The sequence below is a fragment of the Nicotiana tabacum genome, chromosome 4 (genome assembly GCF_000715075.1).
Source record: "Nicotiana tabacum cultivar K326 chromosome 4, ASM71507v2, whole genome shotgun sequence".
Classification (NCBI taxonomy): Eukaryota; Viridiplantae; Streptophyta; class Magnoliopsida; order Solanales; family Solanaceae; genus Nicotiana; species Nicotiana tabacum.
Window position 1 is genome coordinate 9300908 of NC_134083.1, and position 24725 is coordinate 9325632.

At 36.6% G+C, this 24725-nt stretch overlaps 2 protein-coding genes across 3 annotated transcripts; both read left to right on the forward strand.

Moving 5' to 3' along the window:
- Positions 1-10772: 10772 nt before the first annotated feature.
- On the forward strand, positions 10773-16323 carry LOC107763688 (aromatic aminotransferase ISS1). Of its 2 annotated transcripts, XM_016582175.2 has the most exons (9): positions 10773-11290; positions 11436-11483; positions 12538-12666; positions 12888-12947; positions 13161-13317; positions 13942-14048; positions 14176-14234; positions 15013-15121; positions 15653-16323. In XM_016582175.2, the coding sequence occupies exons 1-9, from the start codon at positions 11228-11230 to the stop codon at positions 16103-16105; spliced, it is 1185 nt and encodes a 394-aa protein (XP_016437661.1). In that variant the 5' UTR covers positions 10773-11227; the 3' UTR covers positions 16106-16323. The 2 variants fall into 2 exon arrangements, with proteins under 2 accessions (XP_016437661.1, XP_016437662.1); XM_016582176.2 differs by lacking the exons at positions 10773-11290; positions 11436-11483 and adding an exon at positions 11933-12073.
- A 1450-nt stretch (positions 16324-17773) lies between these two features.
- LOC107763689 (cyclin-A2-3-like) lies at positions 17774-23527 on the forward strand. Its single transcript, XM_016582177.2, has 13 exons — positions 17774-18001; positions 18764-19092; positions 19562-19661; positions 19743-19832; positions 20295-20431; positions 20969-21061; positions 21510-21643; positions 22006-22081; positions 22344-22420; positions 22545-22578; positions 22680-22829; positions 22924-23058; positions 23201-23527. The coding sequence occupies exons 2-13, from the start codon at positions 18814-18816 to the stop codon at positions 23258-23260; spliced, it is 1365 nt and encodes a 454-aa protein (XP_016437663.1). The 5' UTR covers positions 17774-18001; positions 18764-18813; the 3' UTR covers positions 23261-23527.
- The last annotated feature ends 1198 nt before the right edge of the window (positions 23528-24725 follow it).

The window sequence follows — 24725 nt, forward strand, 5'->3', positions numbered from 1 at the left end:
AGATGTATCGTGACCTGAGGCAGCATTATTGGTGGCGACGAATGAAAAAGGACATAGTTGAGTATGCAACTAGGTGTCTAAATTGCCAGCAAGTTAAATATGAGCACTAGAGGCCAGGCAGCTTACTTCAGCAAATGACTATACCAGAGTGGAAATGGGAACGCATCACTATGGACTTTGTAGTTGGGTTTCGTGAACCTTGCGGAAGTTTGATGTAGTTTGGGTCATTGTCGATAGGTTGACCAAGTCCGCACACTTTATTCCTGTTGTGACTACGTATACTTCAGAGAGGTTGGTCTAGATATATATTAAGGAGATAGTTCGGTTGCACAGTGTGCCAATTTCTATCATATCAGATAGAGGTCCTTAGTTTACTTCACATTTCTGGAGAGCATTACAGAGTGAATTGGGGACCCGTGTAGAGCTCGGTATAGCTTTTCATCCGCAGACCAACGGGCAGTCAGAGCGGACAATTCAGATTTTGGAGGATATGCTCAAGGCATGTGTGATTGACTTTGGAGGTCAGTGGGATCGTTTCTTTCCTTTGGCCAAGTTTGCTTATAATAACAGTTACCAATCCAGCATCGAGATGGCTCCATTTGAGGATTTATATGGTCGGCAATGTCGTTCGGCCATCGGATGGTTTGAGCCCCGTGAGTCTAAGTTATATGGTACTAACGTGGTTAAGGATGCCTTGGAAAAGGTAAAATTGATTCAGGAGTGACTTCGTACAGCGCAGTCCAGACAGAAGAGTTATGCAGATCAGAAAGTGCGTGATTTATCCTTTATGATGGGTGAAAAAGTTCTCTTGAAGGTTTCGTCGATAAAGGGAATCATGAGATTTGGGGAAAAGGGGAAGTTGAGCCCAAGGTTTATAGGCCCATTTGAGGTGTTGAGACGAGTTGGGGAGGTTGCTTATGAGCTTGCCTTGCCTATCAGGAGTTCATCCGGTTTTCCATGTATTTATGCTCCAAAAGTATCATGTCAACCTATCACATGTGCTAGACTTCAGCACAGTTCAACTAGATAATAGTTTGGGCTATGAAGAAGAACCAGTTGCCACTGTTGATAAACAGGTTCGCCAGTTGAGGTCCAAGAGGATTTCTGCAGTAAAAGTCCAATGGAGGGGCCAACCAATTGAGGAAGTGACTTGGGAGGCCAAGGAAAATATGTGGAGCAGATATCCACACTTATTCAGTACTTCAGGTATAATTCTAAACTCGTTCGAGGACGAACGTTTGTTGAAGAGGTGGAGAATGTAATGACCCAACCGGTCATTTTAACTTTTAGAACCCCGTTCCCTAAAATAAAACTTTCCCTATGTGCTTTTTAAGATTTATGACTTGCGGGGATGGTTGGTTCGGGATTTGGAAGTGTTTGGATTGAAATCAGAACACTTGGTTCCTTAAGTTAGCCTTAAAAGGGCAAGTTTGACTTCGGTCAACAATTTGAGAAAACGACCCCAGAATTGGGATTTGTCGGTTCCAATAGCTCTGTATAGTGATTTTGAACTTAGGAACGTGTTCAGAATTTTATTTGGAAGTCCGTAGGCGCTAAAACAAGAATTTAAGTTTGGAAGTTTGACCGGGGAGTTGACTTTTTGATACCAGAGTCGGAATCCAGTTTCGAAAATTTTTATAGCTCCATTATGTCATTTATGACTTGCGTGCAAAAGTTGAGGTCAATCGGACTTGATTTGATAGGTTCCAGCGTTGTTTGTAGAAATTGGAAGTTTCAAAGTTCATTAGGCTTGAATCTATGTGTGATTCATGTTTTTAGTGTTGTTGGATGTGATTTGAGGACTCGACTAAGTTCGTATGATATGTTAGGACTTGTTGGTATAATTAGTTGAGGTCCCGAGGGGCTCGGGTGTGTTTCGGATGCTTAACAGATCATTTTTGGACTTAGCTTGATAGTTGAAGTTCTGGTTTCTACAGGTTTTGGTTTCCTTCTACGCGATCGCGTGAGAAGGTATGCGATAGCGTAGGGTTAATTGGGCAACTGAAATTTTGTGCTATGCGATCGCTTGGGTGAGTCCGCGATCGCGTAGGTTTGGCAAGCCGTGCTATGCGAATGCGTGAATAAGACCGCGTTTGCGAAGAGGAAACGAAGCAGAAGCTGGACCACGTGCTTAATGCTTCGCGATCGCGTGAAGAGGCTCGCGATCACGTAGGCTTGCGGAGACTGTGCTTCGCGATCACGTAGGGTTATTTTCTGGGCAGAAAAATATGTGCTACGCGATCGCGTAGAAGGAATCACAGGGCAGAGAGTTTAAGTTCTAAAAAAGGGACTTTGTCCCATTTTTCATTTTTAATGATTTAGAGCTCGAATTTGGACGATTTTTGGGAGATTTTCAGAGAAAATAACGGGTAAATGTTCTTAACTCAATATTGGTTAAATTACCCGAATCCATCACTGTTTTTATCATTTAATTGGTGAATTAAGTTGGAAAAGTTTGAAAACCCTCTTGGATAAATTTGAGGATTTGAGGGCCCAATTATTATCGGAATTTAGTAATATTGGTATCGGTAGACTCGTGGTTGAGTGGGCGTTCATATTTCATAACTTTCGTCGGATTCCGAGATGTGGGCCCTACAGATGATTTTTGAATTAATTTCGGTTTTTTATTGAAAAATATAGTGTTTTCTTATAGAATTGATTCCTATAATTTTTAGTGATTGTATCGAATTATTTTGGCTAGATTCGAGCAGACATAGTTGGATAAGCGTGGAAAAGGCCTTCTAGTGGATTAAATTAGAGCAAATTAAGGTAAGTCTCTTGTCTAATTTTGTGAGGGAAAAATTACCTCATAGGTGATTAAATTAATAATTGTTGTTAATTGTGGGGTTACGTACGCACGAGATGACGAGAGTCCATGCGTAACTACTATTAATGCTAAATTTTGGGTAGTTTAGAACTCAAAAGCATGAATTACTTGTGTAAATTGTATTCTTTACGTAACTAAACTAATTGATATATATATATATATATATATATATATATATATATGTGAATTTTTAGGGAAGATATTAAAAGATGAAAATCTCATATGCTTAATTTTCTGTTTAAATTAATTAATTGTTAAAAGAAATTGTTCATTCCTCTCGAATTGATCTTATAATAAATATACTCTCTTTCCGGAGGTATATAATAAAATGTCCTCCTTTCTTGTGGAGCGGGCCAAATGCCTCGGCAGGATAGATGCATCTATGGATCGCGCCGCACCTCCCTCGGTAGTGTATACGATATTCTGGATCGGGTCGTACGACCTCGGTAGAAATCGTGCCTAATAATAATAATTATTATACGATACTTTGCTATTTTTATTACAGCTTGTGAAAATAAATTTAAAGATTGGGAATTGTTGCATTTGAAGGATTTTTATTATTTTTGCTGATTCGATAAAATTATTGTTAACTCTGTGAATCATGTTGATTTACATATTCTATTTTTATTTTTAATTATTATTATTGACCCTTAGTGAGTGTCAAAGTCGACCATCTCGTCTCTACCACTTCGAGATTAGGCTTGATACTTACTGTGTACACGTTGTTTACGTACTCATACTACACTTGCTGCACTTTTTGTGCAGGACCTGAGGCAAGTACTAGTGGGGGACCTATCATCTTACACCCACGTTATCCAGAGGCGTAGTGGTGACGTGCCTTTCTGAGCCGTTCTGCAGCTACTAGTGTCTCTTCTTGTATTTTTCATTCTGTCTATTTTTATTTCAGACAATATTTGAGGTTTTGTATAATCTACTAGATGCTCATACACTTGTGACACCAGGTCTTGGCACACACATTGGTAGAAATTGGAATTGGTATTATTTTCTTGAATTTAAATTAATCGGTATCTTTTCTATTCTCTTTAATATTGCTAGTAAAAGAATAAAATTACTTAGAAAATTATTCTGAAAATAATTGATATATATTTAACTTATCAGTTGGCTTGCCTAGCTGTAGTGTTGGGCGCCATCACGACCTATAGGTGAAATTGGGTCGTGACACCAACGGAGGGAAAATTGGATCGTGAGAAGTTGGTATCAGAGTTCTAGGTTCATAGGTGCTACGAGTCATAAACAAGTTTAGTAGAGTCTTGCGGATCAGTACGGAGACGTCTGTACTTATCTTCGAGAGGCTAAAGAACTGTTAGGAAATTTCCACTTCTTTCATTCCTGCCGTACGAAATTTGTTGATTGTGGAATTTGAGCCTTTGTATCTCTATTCTCTCACTGATGGTGAAAATGCGTGCTACCGGGTCAGCTGAGTAGGCACCCACTCATTCTGCTAGGGCCGCAAGAGGTCGAGGTAGTCGAGGAAGGACATGTGCCCTAACTAGAGAACCTGTCAGAGCAGCAGTTGAGGAGCCGCCAGTAGCTCTAGTTGGGGAACTGGTACTAGAAACACCTGTTGTTACCCGGCCTTCAAGAGACTTTAGCACAATTCTTGAATATGTTTGGTACAGTAACTCAGGCAGGATTGATCTCTGTTGCACCAAATATTGCACAGATTGGGGGAGTAACTTAAACTCCTACCGCCCGTACTCCAGAGAAGCAGGTTCATATTGGTCAGGTTCCGAGTATAGTACCGGTACATCATGTTATTCCGGTTCAGCCTAAGGTCAGGCTAGAGGCATCAGAAGAAGAACAAAAGAGACTTGAGAGATTTAAGAGGTATAGTCCACCTACCTTCAGTGGCACAACTACCGAGGATGCCCAGGAATTTCTAGAAATGTGTCATAGTATTCTCCGCACTATGGGTATTGTGGAAGTGAGCGGAGTTGCCTTTACTACATTTCAGCTGTCAGGAGCAGCGTATCAATGGTGGCACGTTTATGAAGAAGGTAGACCAACCGATGCCATACCACCAACTTGGGCTTATTTTTCGGAGATGTTTTTGAAAGAGTTTGTTCCGCAGACTCTCTGGGATGCATGGCACAAAAAGTTTGAACGGTTGCGTCAGGACACCATGACGGTGTCATAATATGCTATCAGGTTCAGTGAGTTAGCCCGCCATATACCTATCTTGGTTCCTACAGTTAGAGAGCGAGTACGCAGATTCATTGAAGGGCTCAATTATGATTTTAAAATATGTATGGCTCGAGAGTTGCAGACTGACATTCCATTTCAGCAAGTAGTATAGACTTCCAAGATGTTAGAATATGTTCGAAGTGAGGAGAAGGAGTCTAAAGAGGCCAAAAAGTCTCGGAACCCTGGAGGATTTAGTAGATTCTACTCTGCAGTTATGACTCATCATGGCGGAGGCTCAGGCAGTCGGTCAGCCTAGTCCGTAATTCAGAGTACTCGTAGTGCTCCAATTAATACTTTTAGTGCACCACCGACACAAAATTCTTAAAGTGGTTATTTCAGCTATCCGGCACAGACTCAGCACGAGCAGCCGCGACCTCAGATAGGTTGTTATGAGTGTGGTGATACTAGGCACATCATGAGAGATTTTTCCAAACTTGGGAGGGGTGGAATTTATCAGAACACTTAGGCTATGGGCCCCAATATAGTTACTACTCCACGTGCACAGCCAGTTAGGGGTGGGAGGACAGGCGGGTAGAGGGTGCCCTAGAGGGGGAGGCCCAGCCCATTGATATAATTGTTATGGTGTGGCTGAGGCCACTACACCAGGTGGTGTCGTTACAGGTGTGATCCTGATCTGTTATAAAAGGATATATTCCTTAATTTGTTCCGATTTTGAATTTTGAGGCGAGTCCTCCTATTATGCTCCGCTTATGGATGAGCTTCGTAACTTTGTGACTCATTTATATGTTATCCTTGTTGGGGATATTTGATGATGTTAGCCCGTGTCTATCATTTTTATTTTGTGCACTAATGAGGGCTATAAGTCCAAAAGTAATTTTATTATTCACTACAATGGGTTTTGATGTGATTTCGGAATAATTGATTTCAATTTTATGAATTATATGCCCTACAGGGATGAGGGTTCATTATGTGTTATGAAAACTATTTATGAAATATATTGAAAAGAAGAAAGAAAGGAAATTGAAAATTTTAGTTGGCACAATGTGCAAAATACTTGTGATTCGGAGTTGAGGACGAGATCCTCACATTTTTATATGATGTAAAATATTTAAACCGGGCTATAAGCCGCGGTGGAAGTTGTATAAGGATGAGGTCCTTGTGGTAAAAATTTTTATGAGTTTAAATTCTCCCTTTGTGAAATTTAAATTCGTACTATAATATTAATAGGGAGTCATGCCTGATGGGATTATTTGATAATTCTTGTATATCTTTTTGTGCATATTTAGCTATAATTATGCTGTAATTATTGAGTTTTAACTTACGAGGTGAGTGCCCGAGTGGCTTAAATATGACTCGTTAATTCGGATAAATAATTATGAGATATTCATGCCTCGCGTGTTGCTGTCAGTGTTACGAAAAGTTGAAATGAGATTTTTGGTGAATATGAGATTAATTGAGGATGTTGAAATTAATTATAAACAGCTATTATGACCAGAGATGTGGTTATGGGCATGCGTGTGATGTTTTCGTAGGCACGAATTTGCTGCAGCCAGTTGGGACTAATACCGTGTGTTGATGTAATGAATTTGAAATTTATTTGGAGTGTAAGGAATTGGCTTAAAGGCTTATAAGTGTGAATAAAAAAAATAATCTCCACTGAGATGATATTGTCGGACCCCTGTTAAATTTACGGTGACGTAGAAGCACCCATGAGCATGTGTGAAATAATGCACTCAATAATCTAATGTCATCAAAATAGTTCTTGGCACGTTCGAGGATGAACGTATGTTTAAAAGGGGGAGAATGTAACGACCTGACTTGTCGTTTTAAGAATTAACGCCCCGGTCAGTGACTTAAGGTCTCGAGCAGCTTCATAATATGTATTATGATCCGCGGGTGTGGTCGAGTTTGATTTTCGAAAGATTCGGAATTAAATTAAAAGAACAATTCCTATTTAGAAGCTTAAATGAAAATAGTTGACCGGAGATTTAACTTATGTGTAAACGACCTCGGATTTCGAATTCTGATGATTCCAATAGCTCTGTATGGTGATTTTGGACGTAGGAGTGTATACGGAAAATTATTTGGAAGTCCGTAGTGAAATTTGGCTTGAAATGGCAAAAATTGAATTTTCAGGAAGTTTGACCGGGGAGTTGACTTTTTGATATCGGGGTCAGAATTCAGTTCCGAAAATTTTCATAGCTCTGTTATATCATTTATGACTTGTGTGCAAAATTTGAGGTCAATCAGACTTGATTTGATAGGTTTCAGCATCGAATGTAGAAGTTGGAAATTCTTAAGTTTCATTAAGCTTGAATTGGGGTATGATTTGTGATTTTAGTGTTATTTGATATGATTTGAGGTTTCGACTAAGTCTGTATGATGTTTTAAGACTTGTTGGTGTATTTGGTTGAGGTCCTGAGGGCCTCGGGTGAGTTTTGGATAGTTAACGGATCAATTTTTGGACTTGGTGTTTTGCTAAAATTTTCTAGTGCTCAGGTCTGGTTTTCTTCTACGCGATCAAGTGAGAAAGTCTGCGATCGCGTAGGCTTAAGTGGGAAGTGGAGATTTAACTCTATGCGATCGCGTGTAGGGAACCGTGATCGCGTAGCTTGAGAATATTGTGCATCGCGAACGCGTGGGCCAGGTCGCGTTCGCATAGAAGAATGAGGCAGAAGGCTTGGCCACGCGTTTGCTCTATGCGATCGCGTGTGGCTGTCCACGATCGCGTAGGGCTGAGGATCATGTGCTTCGCGATCACGTGAAGGACACCGCGATCGCATAGGGTCTTTTCTGGGAAGCTTGCAATTGCACTTCGCGATCGCGGGAGATTTTCAAGGAAAACAATGGGGTAAGTGTTCTTAACTCGATATTGGTCAAATTACCTGAATCCATGGTTGTTTTTAACATTTAATCGGTGAATTATGTTGGAAGATTTAAAAAACTCTCTTGATTTAAATTGAAGATTTGAGGGTTGAGTTGATATTGAAATTTGATAAAATTAGTGTGGTTGAACTCGTATCGGAATGAGTGTTCGGATTTCATGAAAACTATGTCGGATTCCGAGAGGTGAGCCCCGCGTTGACTTTTGTTGACTTTTTGGAATAAATTTTTAAGTCAACGTATTATTATCCGGAATTATTTTTGATGAATTTTAATGAAGTTATACAATTAATTTGGATAGATTTGAGCTGTCCGGAGGTCAATTCAAGCAAGAAGGCGATTTTTGGAATATCGACATAACTTTAAAAAGGTAAGTATCTTGCCTAACCTTGAGTGGGGGAAATTTCCCTTCGGCATTGAGTCTTATGTGCAATTTGTGTAATTGAAAACTATGTACGCGAGGTGACGAGTACGTACTTGGTTTATATGTGCAAATTACATTGGTTAAAATCCTTAGACACCCTTATGTATTAAATTGAAAATTATTGGCACTTATTAAATTCTTTAATTATCTTGCCTAAATCCTTGTTTTGTTGGATTTGTTTTTATATGATGATTTGGTGTGATTGCCATCTTGATTTTATGTGAATATTATTTTGTTGAATTGTTCACTCTTGGATATATTTGTTAAGATTTTGTGCAAATTATGGTCGAGCCATGGGCTCCTTATTGTGGAAAATAATATATTGTTGATTTTTGTGATTAGTTGTAATATTTGAGCACTTGATGTGCAATATGTGATATATTGTAATATTTGAGAACTTAAGGTACAATTTATGAAATGTGATATTGGCACGTTATATTGTGGGGAGGTTTATTCGGGTGTTTGCACGAGGTTTTTGCCGTGCTATTGTTACTATTGATTTATGCACATGCAGCGTGACAAGGCGGGCTATATATATATATATATATTTATGCACATGCGGCGTGACAAGGCAGCCTATTTATATATATATGTGGGTTTGCGCATGTGGCGAGACAAGGTGGGAATATTATTATGCGCGTGTGGCGAGACAAGGCGGACATTTACTTTATTATTGCACACGTGGCGAGACAAGGTGGGCTATGTCGGGAATTGAATTGTGGTGATTTGTGATAGCCTGGGGGAATTATTGTTTGTTGCATATTTACTTTGGGACTACGAAGCGGTATCTCGGGAGATCCCCTGTCTTGCATATTTACTTTTGGGACTATGAGACGGTACCTCGGGAGATCCCCTGTTGAGCATTTACTTTTGGGAATATGAGACAGTATTTCGGGAGTGGCCTTTGTTGATATCTCTCTATGGTTGCACTTGTCTTTGGTTATTTTGTATTTCTGTGATAGGTCAATCCTTGTGATCTGTCGTGATGTATTATTTGATTTTACTATGTGTTTGTATTCTTTGTTATATTGTGTTGGCTTGGACTTTTTAGTACGAGACTATGAAGATTTATATATTCCTGGTTTTTACCGATTTTTGATGACTGAGTTGTTTTAAATATGATCGCTAGCTAGCTGTACAGATCTTGTTGTGGAGACTCAAGGTAAACATGTTGTTGCGTTCGCAAGCTTCAGAGTCACCTTCTGATATTGTACTTGCACTGTTTTACCTCTATTTCGAAACAATTATATTTATAGGCTTTCTAGTAACTCAGTAGAGCTTATGACTTGTACTACCGATTTTGGGAATTGTAAATTTTATAGAGGTCTATTTCATAAATTGTTAGATGTTATTTAATTATTGTTGTTATTTAGTAAGTGTTAGGCTTACCTAGTCCCTAATACTAGGTGTCATCACGATACTCAACGGAAGAAAAATTGGGTCGTGAGAATATGATTCATTTACCTTAATTTTATATAAATTTTGTTAATAGGTATAAAGAAAAATGATGAGGTACAATTGGATTTTTTTTTTTTTTTAGCTTGACATAGTTATTTGAAAATTAGTTGTCAAGAATGTCGAACTCTTCTTATTCATTAGCAAGAAATGAATCATAAAATATCATATAAATGATAAATTGACTACTAAGCATTTAGATATGTGTTAAAGCATAACCAATCTTAAGAACTATTATAAGAGGAGAATAGTCAATAAAGATATTAAGCTGAGTGACAAAGCTATTGAAAAGTCACATGGTAAATTTTTGACAATTATTAATTGGCAATATAACAATATTGGGTGTGATTAATTTTTGAATTAAGTGTAATTATTTTTTAATCTGAATTAAAAGATAAATATTTGAGTCGAGTGTCATTAGTTTTTGAATTTCAATTAAAAAAATACCCATTAGCAAAATAAACCCATGTTGTTCATGGGTACCAATGAGCTTTTTGTTTCATAAAAATAAAATTCTATTTTCAAGAATAATGAAAATAATTTTTTGAAAATTAATTATTTTGTCTTCAACAAAATCATTATATATATATATATATATATATATATATATATATATATATATATATATATATATATATATATATGGGTTAAAAAATAAACAATGGCGTGGATCTTTTATTATCAAGAACTTTCTACTAATATTTATGTTTTTAGAATAGTTCAACATTACTTTTAGAATAAAGTACGACATCATAGAGTTTATCTATCGGGTATTGAAATAAGAAAAAGAAGATAATTTAATTTTGTTAAAGCAATATAATCTCGTGTGCTCAAACAAGTAAAATCATAATTTGGTACGATTCATATTTTTAATATTATCGTACTAGTACTAGTTACTTATATTAACATTTAAGGAGACAATTAATAGTAAACATTTTAGAATTTGATTACAGATTTACCTACCAAAAATAAATTTAATTAGAGATTTAAGTGATACAGCTTAGCTGCCAAAGAATTGACAGTAGGTGGAGATAGGGTCAAGAAAACCACCATTTAAAGAAGGAAAAGAATAAAAGAAGAAAGAAAAACAGAAGAAAGAGAGAATCAAAGAAAGTGTTCCTTCATTTTCTCTACCAAATTAATGGACAGTAGTTCAACTTCTTACAGTCAAAGAGATTCGTAACTTATGGTATAATAACGTGGATGAAACAGAAAAATACAAAAAGCGTGTTCCGTCTTTTTGGCGTTCGTTTGCCTTTGCCAGCTATTCCACTTTTATTTGCAAGTTTTCTTTTAACTCACCTAGTTGCAGTTTGTCTCTTGCAGTCAAATTTACTCAATTAATTAAACACAAAAAGATCCAATTTGTATATCTCTTAGTATCGCTTTTTATATTCAAAAGTTCCAAGCTAAGATTTTCAGAAAGGAAAAGGTCCTTTGTGCTGCTACTAAATTTTTTTTAGAGAGAGAAAATGGGTTCTATTGGGAATCTGGCTAGGAGAGCAGTGCTGACTAATACACCAGTTATGGTTCAGGTAATTGGAATAAGTGAATCCTGACCTTTGATTGGATATGTTGTTTTTGGTTTGGTTTAGGTTTCTGTGCATTAATGGGATGATAAAGATTGAATTTTTTTCATAATCGATATGCTGGTTTTGTTTGTGTTTTGCAATTTTGTAGATACAAGAATTGGTTCGAGGTGTTGAAGGTTGTATTTCTCTAGCTCAGGTTTGTTTACTTTCTCCAATGTTTTAGAGTACCTTGTTTTCTGCTATTTTTATTTTATTGTTCCACTCTCAATTGAAAGGTTCGAAAACTTGAGAACTGTGATTACTCATCCTTGTTGTTCTAAGATTACAAATCATCTTTTGTGCACTTCAAAATCTTGATTAGATTAACTTAGATTAAATTGACTTGTCTGACGTGTTAGAATTTTGGCCAAACTTATTCTTAAGGTTATCAATTTTAATTTCCTTCAGTTGAAATATGAATTGCTTAATATATAGAATAAGCCAGCAATGGAAAACAAAAATTCCAATTGGACTTCCCTCCCATTTAAAGGATGTATTTCCACTGAGCTCAGAATGGGTTAAAGGGGTAGGTAGGTGGGTGGGCTATGGACCAAGAGCATATGTAGCATTGCTGGTATAAGGTCGGCATTCTTTCTTAAGCTTTTACTGGAGGAACGGTTGATCCATAAATTTCTCTGATGTTTGCGAAGTCAAGTTAAATTGCCTGAAATTCTGGTTTTGCAAAAGAAATTTTCTCGGGTTTCTCCCATGATCATTGGACAATCTCTCTACCTTTGTACCCTAGGGGTAAGGTTTGCGTACGCACTGATTTTTTTTTTTTGTTGATATTGTTGTTGCTCTCCCATAATCATTGGGGTTACAAAACTTCCTTTCTAGTATGTTCCATGCCCGTTTGTCCTTTTCATGTGGAGAAACGACTTATCATACTTTTGTTCTTTTGATTTTTTTTTTTTGGGTTAACCAATAAGTATGCAGTGATACAGAAGAATAATCAGTTGTGAGAGATTAGTTACCCCTTAGTTATCCTTCTATTATTAGGCTGTCTAGAAAGGACTGGTACTCTCAGGACTCTGAGGACCAATCTATTGACAAGGAAGTGTACTGAACCGACACCAAAGAGTAAACAAAAGGAAGAAACAAATTACTATCTGTCAGTGGGTGGACTTTTCTGTTTTGCCTGATTATAGCATGTCCTTGTTTTCTGTCTATCCATTTTGGGATCATCTTATTTTATTTTCTTTGCCTTTTAGGGGGTAGTGTACTGGCAACCACCTGCACAAGCACTGAATAAGGTGAAAGAAATTATCTGGGAACCTTCAGTTAGTCGCTATGGTGCCGATGAGGGGCTTCCTGAGCTCAGGGAGGCATTGACGAAAAAGGTATGGTTTATCAGTTGGATTACTCTGGTTTGCATCTTATAAGGTGGTGGGTAGTTGAACAAAATTTGGAGTGGCTTAGGGTACTTTGCTTAGTGAAACAGTAGTTATGGCTGCAAATGAAATTGGGCTCATTTCATTTCTTCAAATCACATATTGTTCATTCATTGAGATTTCGGTTTTTACTTATTCCCGTCTAATACTTTCTTTGTTCCTTTCTCCAGTTGGGGCGTGAAAATAGCTTACATAAATCGTCAGTTATGGTTACTGCTGGCGCAAATCAGGTAGGGCGTTGCTCTTTTAATGTTCTATCTTAAGCTGAATGCGGATAGTAGAGCTATGTCAAAGAGCCATTTGTGGTGGAATGGAAATGCTACATTTTTAGGATGAATTAGTTTGTGTACATGTATTTGTTCTTTGTTTGTGACTACTTTTTGGCTAGCTGTATACCCATTGCTAAGAAATCTCTAATGGAGCCTTAAACTAAATAATTCCAGGCTTTTGTAAACGTCGTTCTCACACTGTGTGATGCTGGCGATTCAGTCATTATGTTTGCACCATACTATTTCAATGCATACATGTCGTTCCAGATGACAGGTGTTACCGATATTCTGGTGGGTCCTGGTGATGCAAAGACACTTCATCCGGATGCAGGTTCCTTCCATTAGTTTACCTTAAGATTGATTATGCTAGATGTTGTGTCTATATATATCTCTTCTGTGCTAGCTTGCATGGCCAAGTTTGAATGCCCAAGCATTTTTATCTTTATCCTTTTACCACTTGGCAATTGATCGTAATCATCCATATTTACTAGGAGTTATTTTGTTTTCCCATTGCTTGAAACTTCTCACAAATTTCCTCTACTCTGAATCTAAAACTACTTCAATAGTGGTCTAGGATTTTAGACTGTTGTCCGGAGAGCACTCCTTCTGTCTTTTGTCCAGTTGACAATGATCCAGTTAAGTGAGAGTGACCATTTGCTGTTACCGCAAATGGTTTATATTCTTCTCGCCATCGCTTCTGGTTATTTGTTCATAATATGCCACCTCACCCCACACCACCCAAAAGAAAAAAGATAAAAGAAAAAAGTAGTTAGCCTCATGCCCAATTGACTATCTGATTTGGGTACATTATAACTTATAGTTTGATACTTTGATGCATACTGTTAACCAGAATATCATCACCGTTTTGCATAGTGGACTTGAGAGTTTCAAACATTATCTGCTTCTTTATTTCATTGTGTATCCATTAACATATTCCATGATTTCTCAATTTCAGACTGGTTGGAGAGTACTCTAAAGAACACTGTACCAACCCCAAAGCTTGTGACTGTTGTTAATCCGGGGAATCCATCAGGAACATATATGCCTGAGTCCCTTCTTAAGGTCTTTATCTCATCTTTATAGATGAATGGATGGAACGAAGTCGTCAGTTATTCAAAATTCAGTAGATATTCTTTTGTGATTTTTTACTTTATTGAAACATTAAAAGGTTTTTTTTTTGGTCATATAGAGGATATCTGATATTTGTAAAGAGGCGGGATGTTGGCTCGTAATTGATAATACTTATGAGTAAGTGTTTTTTCTTGTCGTATATGAATCTTTTAGTTTCTCATATTGACTTGAGAACCTGCTGTTAATGACTGCTGCCATTTCATTTTCTCGTCCATGGACGAATGATGACGGTCTTAGAATTAAAGATGATGAGGAAAGTAATTGTTGAATGGAGTGGTCCTAAAATACTGCTGATTTTTGTTGCATTATGAGAACTTTTTTTATGCTTTGTGAAACTGAACATACATATCCAACATTTTAGGGGTGTTGGTTTCAAACAGTTGGCAATACACTAGGACTAGTTTGGTAAAGAAACTTCAGACTGCACTAAATTTGATAGGCAACAAAATTTATGCTATCCTGGGATCTGTTGCATGATAATTGTAACTGCTAAGAAGAGAAGGAAAGGAAATAGCTGAGGTGACAGAATGATCAGGTTTAAATTTGTTTGAGAGAGAAATCAATCTGAATCTTAATTTTCAGAGTCCAGTAAGCAACCAGTTTGTCATTACACTTCACTGAACATGTCTAAGATTTTTATCTGTATTTTCGGCCATTTGTTGCTATTTGTTCTCAATTATTAGATGACCTGGAAAGTTGGCTTTGTGAAGAGCTAAATTATGAAGACACGTTGCTATTGAGTCTATGCTCCTCCATGAATGCATTTATCTTATTCTATCAAGCATCGTCTCTGTTCCTTCTTTTTTCTTGTAACTTTGTTCAGTACACTTTGCTTGTGATTTAGTATTTTTCCTGAATGATATGTTCTTATATATATGTAGCAAGTCATTTGCAGGTATTTCATGTATGATGATCGCAAACATGTTTGCATAGAAGGAAACCACATAGTCAACATCTTTTCCTTCTCTAAAGCTTATGGGATGATGGGATGGAGAGTTGGATATGTAAGTGATGCTTGTTCTAACTTATATTTAGACATAAAAATTTTGTCAGGCAAAAAAGTGATTATTATTCTGCTGGCTGACTCTTGATAGTGTTTGAAAGATGATTTTTCTTTGTTTTCCGCAAATGCATCTCCTTGCCTCGTGAACTCCCTCTTGTCTTTACTCGCACATCTATTTTAAAAAATCAGTAAGTACGCCACCTCTGATTAATCTCACCTTGCCAGTCATTAACTTTTCTAAAGAATACTGTTGCATGCTTTCATTTGTGCCTGACTGAGGAATCTGCTGGGATTATATGGTATAAAATTGGTCTCAATCACTACCAAATTTAAGTTCCCTTTCGCGACAAAAGCAAGTTGTTCCAACGGATGAGACTTATTGAAATTGAGACATAATTGCTTTACTACATGTTTTGGCTGCAACACATACATTTTGCAGTGAATTCCTCCGCGAACTTTTGTACTGAATGTTTACTTCAGATTCTAAACTCACAAAATACTAAAACCTGTTTGTGTGTCTTAATGGATGCAGATAGCATACCCATCGGAAGTGGAGGGGCTCGCAGCTCAACTCCTAAAAGTTCAGGACAACATACCTATTTGTGCTTCTATAATCTCTCAACGACTCGCTCTTTACTCGATGGAAATGGGACCAGAGTGGGTAACTGATCAAGTAAAAGACCTTGTCAAGAACAGAGAGCTACTCCTAGAAGCTTTATCTCCTTTGGGAGATGGAGCTGTTAAAGGGGGAGAAGGTGCCATTTACCTGTGGGCAAAGCTTCCAGATAAATACGAGAACGACTTCGAAGTAGTTCACTGGCTAGCTAAGAGGCATGGAATAGTCCTGATACCCGGAAGTTCCAGCGGTTGTCCAGGTCATGTTAGGATCTCCTTCGGAGGATTGATCGAAAAAGACTGCCGGGTAGCTGCCGAAAGGCTCAGAAAAGGTTTGGAAGAACTGGTAAATAGTGGAATGGTTTCATGATTTTCTCGAGTAAAAATTAGTATCAGCTTGTTCTCCTGGACACCAGTCATCAACAACACAGGAAAAGACACTTTTAATCCTTAATAATTGAAAGGGGTTTTCAGCTTTGCAACTTGATCATTGGAATTGCAGGCTAAAACTTGCCATTTGTATAGTTTCAAATAAAGTACTCATATGTACCTGATTTTCTTAAATGGATAGTGGAAGTGTCTCATATATCTCTGAGCCTGTCTCTTGGAACTATTTATACATATAGGTCAACTACCAGGTTGTCAGAAATTGCCTAGGTCTAATGGCACACGGTTTAAAACTTGGTAGATAATCGGCCCGCTCCTCTGTCGTTCTCCACTTAATTATAGGTTGATGTTAGCTAAGCTAAAAAAAATGGACTTCTAAGGGACGGTATTTTCACTTAATGGACGTGCTATGGTATACAATTGAAACATGGCACCTGTCTCCAATGGGATGACCTAGTGGCTGAGGTATGCGAGTAATCTAGAAATATAAGGTTGGAATTAGTTACAACACTTAAGTATGAGTCCATCATCTTTAAATTTCGTACAAACTAGGTAGCAACTCTAAAGGGTTGTTATTTAGGAATTAGCTAGTGCATTCTCAATTTGTGTTTTTCAAGACTAAAATGTCCTGAAGTTAAGATTTTTAATTTAAAATTTCAATACAAAATAAGTACTAGCTAATCCCTGAATAACATTCTTGAAAATGACTATTTGTGCACTTGTCCCTTAAATTTTGTGGTTAGGATTAAGTTGGCAGTTGAGATACGCATAAGATGACTCATTAATTATGGTTTAAGCAGTGACAGACCCAGAATTTTGTGCAAGCGGGTTCAATCTTAGAAGTATATATATTTAGTAGTAAAATAGTAATTATCAAGTGAGTTCAAATAAAATATTTATGCAAAATTTACACAGTTTTAATCCTAATTTATTATTTTTTTGTGAAAGGGATTCAATTGAACCCGCTATCCACCACTTGGGTCTATCACTGGGTTTAAGTATGCTAAAAATATGGCATTAAGGTCACTTTAGTAACTCATTGTATAATTTTGACGTAGTGAGGTGTAACAGTAGCCAAGTAACAATGCAAGAGAATATTAATTAAGAATTTTTTATATTTTCTATTATCATTCTTTGTCGCACAATCGTATATGGATTTTCATTCATCTTACAAATATTCAAGTACAAAACTATGTCAGCTCGTGGTATACTTAGGGAAAATATTATTGATTTTTTTCTCATATTTTGAGCAAAATAGATTTCAAAAATGATAGTGTATAATATATTTCCTAATAGTGTGAGTAAAAATACCAAATTAAACTTTATTTAACGTAGCAAGTAACAATTGCACAATTCATTTTAACTTTTGAGAACATTGGTGGAATCATTCGGAAAGCACATTTTCAATCAGTTGTAACTTGAAAGTTGTGGTTAATCAAATATCATGAGGAACAATATTAAATTAAAATTTATGAGTAGATAAGGACCAAATGTGTATAATTTTCACGGGGGGGGGGGGGGGGGGGGGGTACGTCGGTAATAAAATAGCCAGAAAGGATGGCCTTTGCAATTTACATTTTAGACCGGGTTACCTTATAATAACCAAACATATTAAACTAAACAACTCCTCGTCTCCTCCTATAAAACCGTTTTGGTCAAACGAGTCAAACCTCTTTCTGTTATGTCAGAGGCCATTACTGTAAATCCAAGATAAAGAAATATATATATTTGGATATCTAATTTCACTTTCTTTTTTATTTGTATTTTCTCATCCTTTCTATTTCTTGAGTTTGAACTTTAAACTCAACAGCCCGCCTCTTACAGTTCAATCTCCATTTTTTTCTTGATCACTTTCTTGAAGCTGAGATTGCAGAACAAGGTACCTAATCTACTTTTTTTATTTAATAACATTGTTAATATGGTCTCTGTAGTTTCTTGAAATAATGAAATTTTAAGTCGCCGTTTTTACATTGTTATTTTTTTCTATTTGATTCAAGTGAGTTGTCTAATAAATTTGAATTCTTGGAGTTTTCAAGATGTGGTTGTGTAAATAAAGAAGAAGAATGTAGGCGGATTTCCTTTTTGGGTTTTAAGTGTGTAGATGTTTGGTAAAGAAAGTATTTTGAACGTTACTTTTAGGAGAGTGTAGTTTGATTTTGAGCAACATTTTGAATTCTTGATGTGAGGTGCCTGCTGTTTAAATTGAAAACATTTTCATAAGTGGATTATAATTTTTATGAATTTGAGTATGGAATCTTGGGTATTTCTTGTGCGCACGTCATTTTGATTGGTATTATATTCTGAATTTGAATTCTTGAATCTTGGACCGTTTCTTATGAGCAAGGTCATAGAGCTATTATGGTAACAAAATTTAGTTAAGTTGAAGCTAAAAGTTTTCCTTGGCTAATTCCAAAATCTGCTTAAGGAAATGTTATGTCAATATAGTTTGATAAAAATAGGAATTAGGGAGTACAGTTTCTTTTGCTGCAAGAAAACAAAAATTTATGGTAATCTATGCTAATCATAGTTTCACTTGCTTTGATAGATGTGAATTAAAATTCTGTTGCCACTCTTAGTATGTACTTTTCTTGAGCTGCATGATTATTGATATCACATGTTACTAATTTTCACAAGTTTGCAGGTAAATGAGCGATCAGTTCAACTTAAGAGCAAATTGACTAGCCTATTTCCATGCCTCCACTTACTATGAAGAGAGAAAATTCAGTAATCTCTGCTGAAAACGAGTCCATGGTTCGAATTACAAGATCTCGAGCTGCTGCCCCTGAAAAATCCATGCTTGCACGCTGCGCAGAACTGCCAAACCCACGGGGTCAGAAACGTTCTCTGCAGATAAATTCTAACACAGCAGTCCTCAGGGAGAGGAAGAAGAATGCTCCACTTGTGGAGAAGAAATGCCGGGCAGTGCTTAAGGATGTCACAAATCTACGCCTCAATGCTGCCAAAGTCCCAGTTAGTAGTTCGTCTGTTTTACTTATATTATCTACATTGTCATTGACACAATCCCGTGTCTTATTACCTTGTTGTTGCTACTGTTTGTTTATTGCTTCATTTTTACTTCTCTTGAACGGAGGGTCTTTCGGAAACAGCCTCTCTACCGTCATAAGGTAGGGGTAAGGTTCCCCAGACCCCACTTGTGGGATTTCACTGGGTTTGTTGTTGTTGTTGTTAAAATTGACACAACGTGAAACAAGTTTCATAGGTTGACTGTTGTAGAGTCCCTTAAATATCAGAAAGAGTTTTGAATTGATCTGAAATATTGCATATAGAGAATACTAAGGTGCATTAGCTAATTCAAGGATTTATGTCTTTATGTGCTTCTATTTCATCCCAATAAAGCTTTGGTGATATTGTGTATGCTTTCCTGCTGGTTCATTTTATTCCTCTTATCATCTGATTTAGTTTATTATATAATTTTCAGAAGAAGATCATGCGAGTTGGAAACAGTTCTCTGAATGTGTCTAAAGTGACCACTTCAGTCGACGCTGAGGTCCATCAATTTCCAGCCAAGTTACCACCAAGTAGGCTGAGAGCATGTCTTTCTAATATGAGAAGTACTATTTGAGCCAGTTATGAATATCACCTGATTTGACTAACTGCAGGGAATAGCATATATCGAAGTTGCTCAGATAGAAAGTTCCATGAACAACAGCAAGGAAATCCAACAGAAATCAAAAGTTTTTCAAGACGATGTTAGTTTCCTTTTTAATTTGTTTCACTGAAACAATACAACTTTTGATAACTTGTGGTTGTACTGACTATACAGGATCATAAAGAAAGAGAGATAACGATAACAAATGATTTCTCTGTAGTAACATTTATAAATCATAGAGGAAGCCTTGGTCTTATCTTTGTACGTTATTCCTGAGTACTAAGTGAATATGTTTCTACGTTAAATCTAATAACAGGAGTTCTCCATCATGCTTTCTTTGACATTTTTCTTTACAACAACAACAACAACAAGCGTAGTGTAATCCCATAAGTGGGGTCTGGGGAGGGTAGTGTGTACGCAAATGTATATCTTTGACATTTTTCTTTGGAGAACAGATTTATATCTACTAGTTTTCCTGTGTTTCCATGTTACTGCAACTATGTTGGTCTGTTATTTTACTCCTTTTGCTTACTAAAATAATTGAACTTTTTAATGGGAACAGTTGAGAAAGCTGTTCATGATGCAGCACCATCGACATCAACAAAGCTGGACTTCATAGACATTGATTCTGATCAAAAGGATCCACAACAATGCAGCCAATATGCTCTTGAGATATATAACAATTTCCGGGTTGCAGAGGTTCGTTGAATTGATATTCTTGCACTGTTCTTGTGGATTTCTTCATTGTTTACGCTGTTGTAAAATTGTGTTTTCTCTGACAAGATAGGTCCTTTTTCCAGCTAGGAGCTTTTAGAATGAAAAAGTAACTGACACTTTGGCAAAGGTCATCTTTGCACAACTGACTCAAGGATGCTTTTTCCCCGTTTTGCTTTAAAATTCAAGTTAGACAAATCGCCATCAATGCTCGACTTTTGATTATAATATCAGTGGTAGCTGTAACCAATTTAGTACATTCGACATATGTTCACTTTTGAAAGAATGCTGGATGCTTTAGCTCTAGAATAGTGACGCTGAGTATGCTACCTACTTATTGGAATGTTTCTCTGCATATTAATAACTATATGCATAGATTTCTGAATCCAAACCTCAACTTGTATAACTTCTGAGATTTCCTTGTTTTGGGATAATGGTGTCAAGTATTTCCCTAGTCTTTTCAGGTGACAGTAGAGAACTGTAACTTTATCCTAATACAAAGTCTGATTTGTATTTCTCCAGCTAATTAAAAGGCCACAATCAAATTTCATGGAAACACTCCAGCGAGATATCACACAAAGTATGCGAGGAATCCTTGTCGACTGGCTTGTGGAAGTAAGTTGGTGTTTATCTCAGAAAAAGAAATTGAATAGTCAAAGCATATTGTGTATGTCTTCCAATGCTGACATTTTCTAATTATTAGTACATGATTCATCTTGAACAGATAAATGGGAAATAAACTAATTTCTTAACAGTATCTACTCGGACAGGCAATATCATACTTTCATTTTGATATTTTATCATATAGTGCTGATCTCATCTTAGATTGGTTTGAGAATTGTAAAGATCTTATGTGCACTTTTCTTAAGATAAAAGCATTCATAAGATTCTTGTGAATTGTGGTGCTAGTTAAGCCTGTGTAGTTTCAACTTTGTGTTGGACGCATCCCACCTCTCTCCCTCTTCCTTTTGATCTCATAATGCTTGTAAGTTTATCCGCTAATTTTAGAATGCTAATTCATAAGAAAGCTGGTTACTGAGGTCATTGTCTTATCTTGTGTCAGGTGTCCGAGGAATATAAGTTGGTGCCAGATATACTCTATCTTGCCGTTCACTTCATCGATCTATTTCTCTCTCAAAACTATGTGGAAAGGCCAAAACTGCAGCTCCTTGGTATCACTTGCATTCTAATTGCCTCGTAAGCTCGGCACAACTGTTTGTACTACTATAGGTTCTTTGTAATATTACTTTTTGGGAAAATACTTTCTTGAAATACTTCAAAGAGAAAGAAACTAAAGTTGAAGAAATATGGGATCTTAGCACTCCTCTCATTTTAGAATCTGACAAGCTCATTATTCCAAAGATATGTGTGCTTATGAAGAAATTCTCCTATGTAAGCACATTTGCAGTGTGACCGTCACCTGTAACAAAAATGATATCAAGCCTTTAGTCCCATCACTTTGCAAGTTATAGTTGAAAATCTTTTCCCTTTTATATCTGAATAAAGGTAAATATATTGTATCTGGTGGCTGAACGTGGCTTTTCTTTTTAATTCTGAAGGAAATATGAAGAGATTCGTCCTCTACGTGTTGAGGAGTGCTGTTTTATCACTGACAATACTTACACAAAAAGTGAGGTAGAATACTGCTCTTTCAAGTTTTGACTATTCAGGATCATGATAGTCAAAACACAATGATTTTTTTGTGTAGATTTCAGAAGTTAATTTTCTCGAATGCTACTTGAAAATACTACATCTTCATGAAAACTCATGGTTGTACCAAAGAAGAATGTTGACACCTTCCCGTCCCCCTTCCCTTCTCTACGATCTTACAAAGTCTGATAATTATTATAATACTACTTGAACAAACTGAAGTGTCTGACAATGTAAAGTGGATCAGGTCCTGGCGATGGAGAGTCTTGCGCTGAAGTTTCTTGGTTTCCAACTCTCAGTTCCAACTGCAAAGACCTTTCTTAGGTACTTACTTTAGCGACTTGCCCACCCTCTTGATCCATAACAGCATAGTTTTACTTCTATTTCTTTTCCTTTTGTCTTTGTGAAAACTAGAACTTCATTTTCTTATGTATGATGCTATTTGCAGGAGATTTTTAACAGCAGCGCAAGCTTCTTACAAGGTAATATATTAATGTGCATCACTGGATTTCCTGAATGATAACAAATCTTTTCTCTTTTTACTGAAATATAACCGTGGTTACTGAACTATACATGGTTTCAGAATCCCAGTTTGGAGCTAGAGTGCTTGGCTAATTATCTAGCTGAACTGACATTGGTCGACTATGGCTTCTTGAAATTCGTCCCTTCGGCTATTGCTGCATCATCTGTATTCCTTGCAAGATGGACACTAGATCAGTCAATGCACCCATGGGTTTGCTCCCTGAATTCTTGCTGTTTTGTTTACATTTATTTCACTAGCTTTTCCTGCTACTGATGTGTAGAACCTATGCCTGCATCCGTAACAGAATTCGACATTGGAGTACTATACATATTACAAGGCTCGGGATCTGAAAACCATAGTTCTTGCATTACAAGGCTTACAATTGAATACAGAAAACTGCCCTCTAAATGCCATACGTGCTAAATACCGGCAAGATAAGGTACTTTTATATGTTATTATTCAAAGTTAGTATTATTGAGTCTATCCCAAGTGATTCCATCTTAATACTCAGAGTTCTATTTGTTTCGAGTTGTTACTATTATGCATGGTCCTAATAAGTCTCTTTTTTCCTCTGCTAACAGTTCAAGTCTGTCGCGTGTTTGTCTTCGCCAAAACTACTTGAGACACTGTTCCAAACATGAAATTTGAAGATATGATACTTAACCAAATGGAGCACTGCTGAAACTGAAAGGGAGATGAGCTTTTTTGTAACTTAGCCCATTTTTGCTGTAAAGATTTTGACATCCTAGGGATATACTTAAATTGCAAGTTTAGCGGTAGTAAAGTAGCAACTTTCTCAGTTGTAATTCAAGAATCCATGCAGTTATATTCTTGTACATGCTATTTTTAACCGAGTTACTTTTGCCAGTTTTTGTAATTTAGGATGATCAATCATCTACTTCAATGCAGCTTGCCAGCTTCCAAAGGAAATTTGGGAATTACTACAAGTATTGGTAACGCACATTGTAATGGTATAATCAGTTTTTTATAACCAGAGGAAAGGGAACAGATATCCTAACCAGAAGGTCTCTCTTTTTCTTTTCTTTTCTTTTCTTTTTTCTTTCAGAAATAAGCTCTAAAATGTATAACTTGTTATGAAATATAGCTCAAAGTAACAATATAGAACAAGAAAAAAAACAAGCTAAGAGATATAGAGAGAAAGAGATAAGAGATTTTTATTTCTTATTCAATTGTGTGTATTCTCCTATCTATTACAAGGCCTTTGTATAGGCATAAAAAGTGAAGAAAAATATGTCATTGAATATGTCATTAAATATAGAAATATGTCATTAAGCATTTGAAAAGATCATGGAGGAAGAGTAGACTTCCACCATAATTTGATTTTTCTTATAACATCCCCCCTTAGATGTTCATAGATAATGTGCCTCGTTAAAACCTTATTAGGAAAAAACCCAATGGGAAAAAAATCCTAGTGAAGGAAAAAGAGTACACATGTTTAGAAATATGCCTTTTGGTTGCCTCGTTAAAAACCTTGCAAGAAAAACCAAGTGGGACAAAATCTTGTAAGGGAAAAAGAGTACAACACGTATTAACTCCCCCTGATGAGAGCATCAATTCACATCCTTGAGCCTTCGCACCCCAATCTTGTACACTAGTTTCTTAAAGGTTGACGTCGGTAGAGATTTGGTGAACAAATCAGCCATATTATCACTTGAACGGATATGTTGCACATTGATATCATCATTCTTTTGAAGATCATGTGTGAAAAATAACTTTGGTGAAATATGCTTTTTCCTATCCCTTTTATGAATCCTCCCTTCAATTGGGTTATGCATGTTGCATTGTCTTCATACAAAATTATGGGTAGTTTATCACACTTCAAACCATATTTGTCTCGAATAAGGTATATTATAGACCTCAACCATATACATTCTCGACTTGTTTCATGAATAGCAATTATCTCAGCATGATTAGATGAAGTAGCCAAGATTGATTGCTTAATCGATCACCAAGATATGGCAGTGCCTCCATATGTAAACACATAGTCTGTTTGAGATCGAGCCTTGTGTGGGGTCAGATAAATACTCAGCATCGGCATAACCAACAAGATCGGGACTTCAATCATGGCCATAAAATAATCCCATA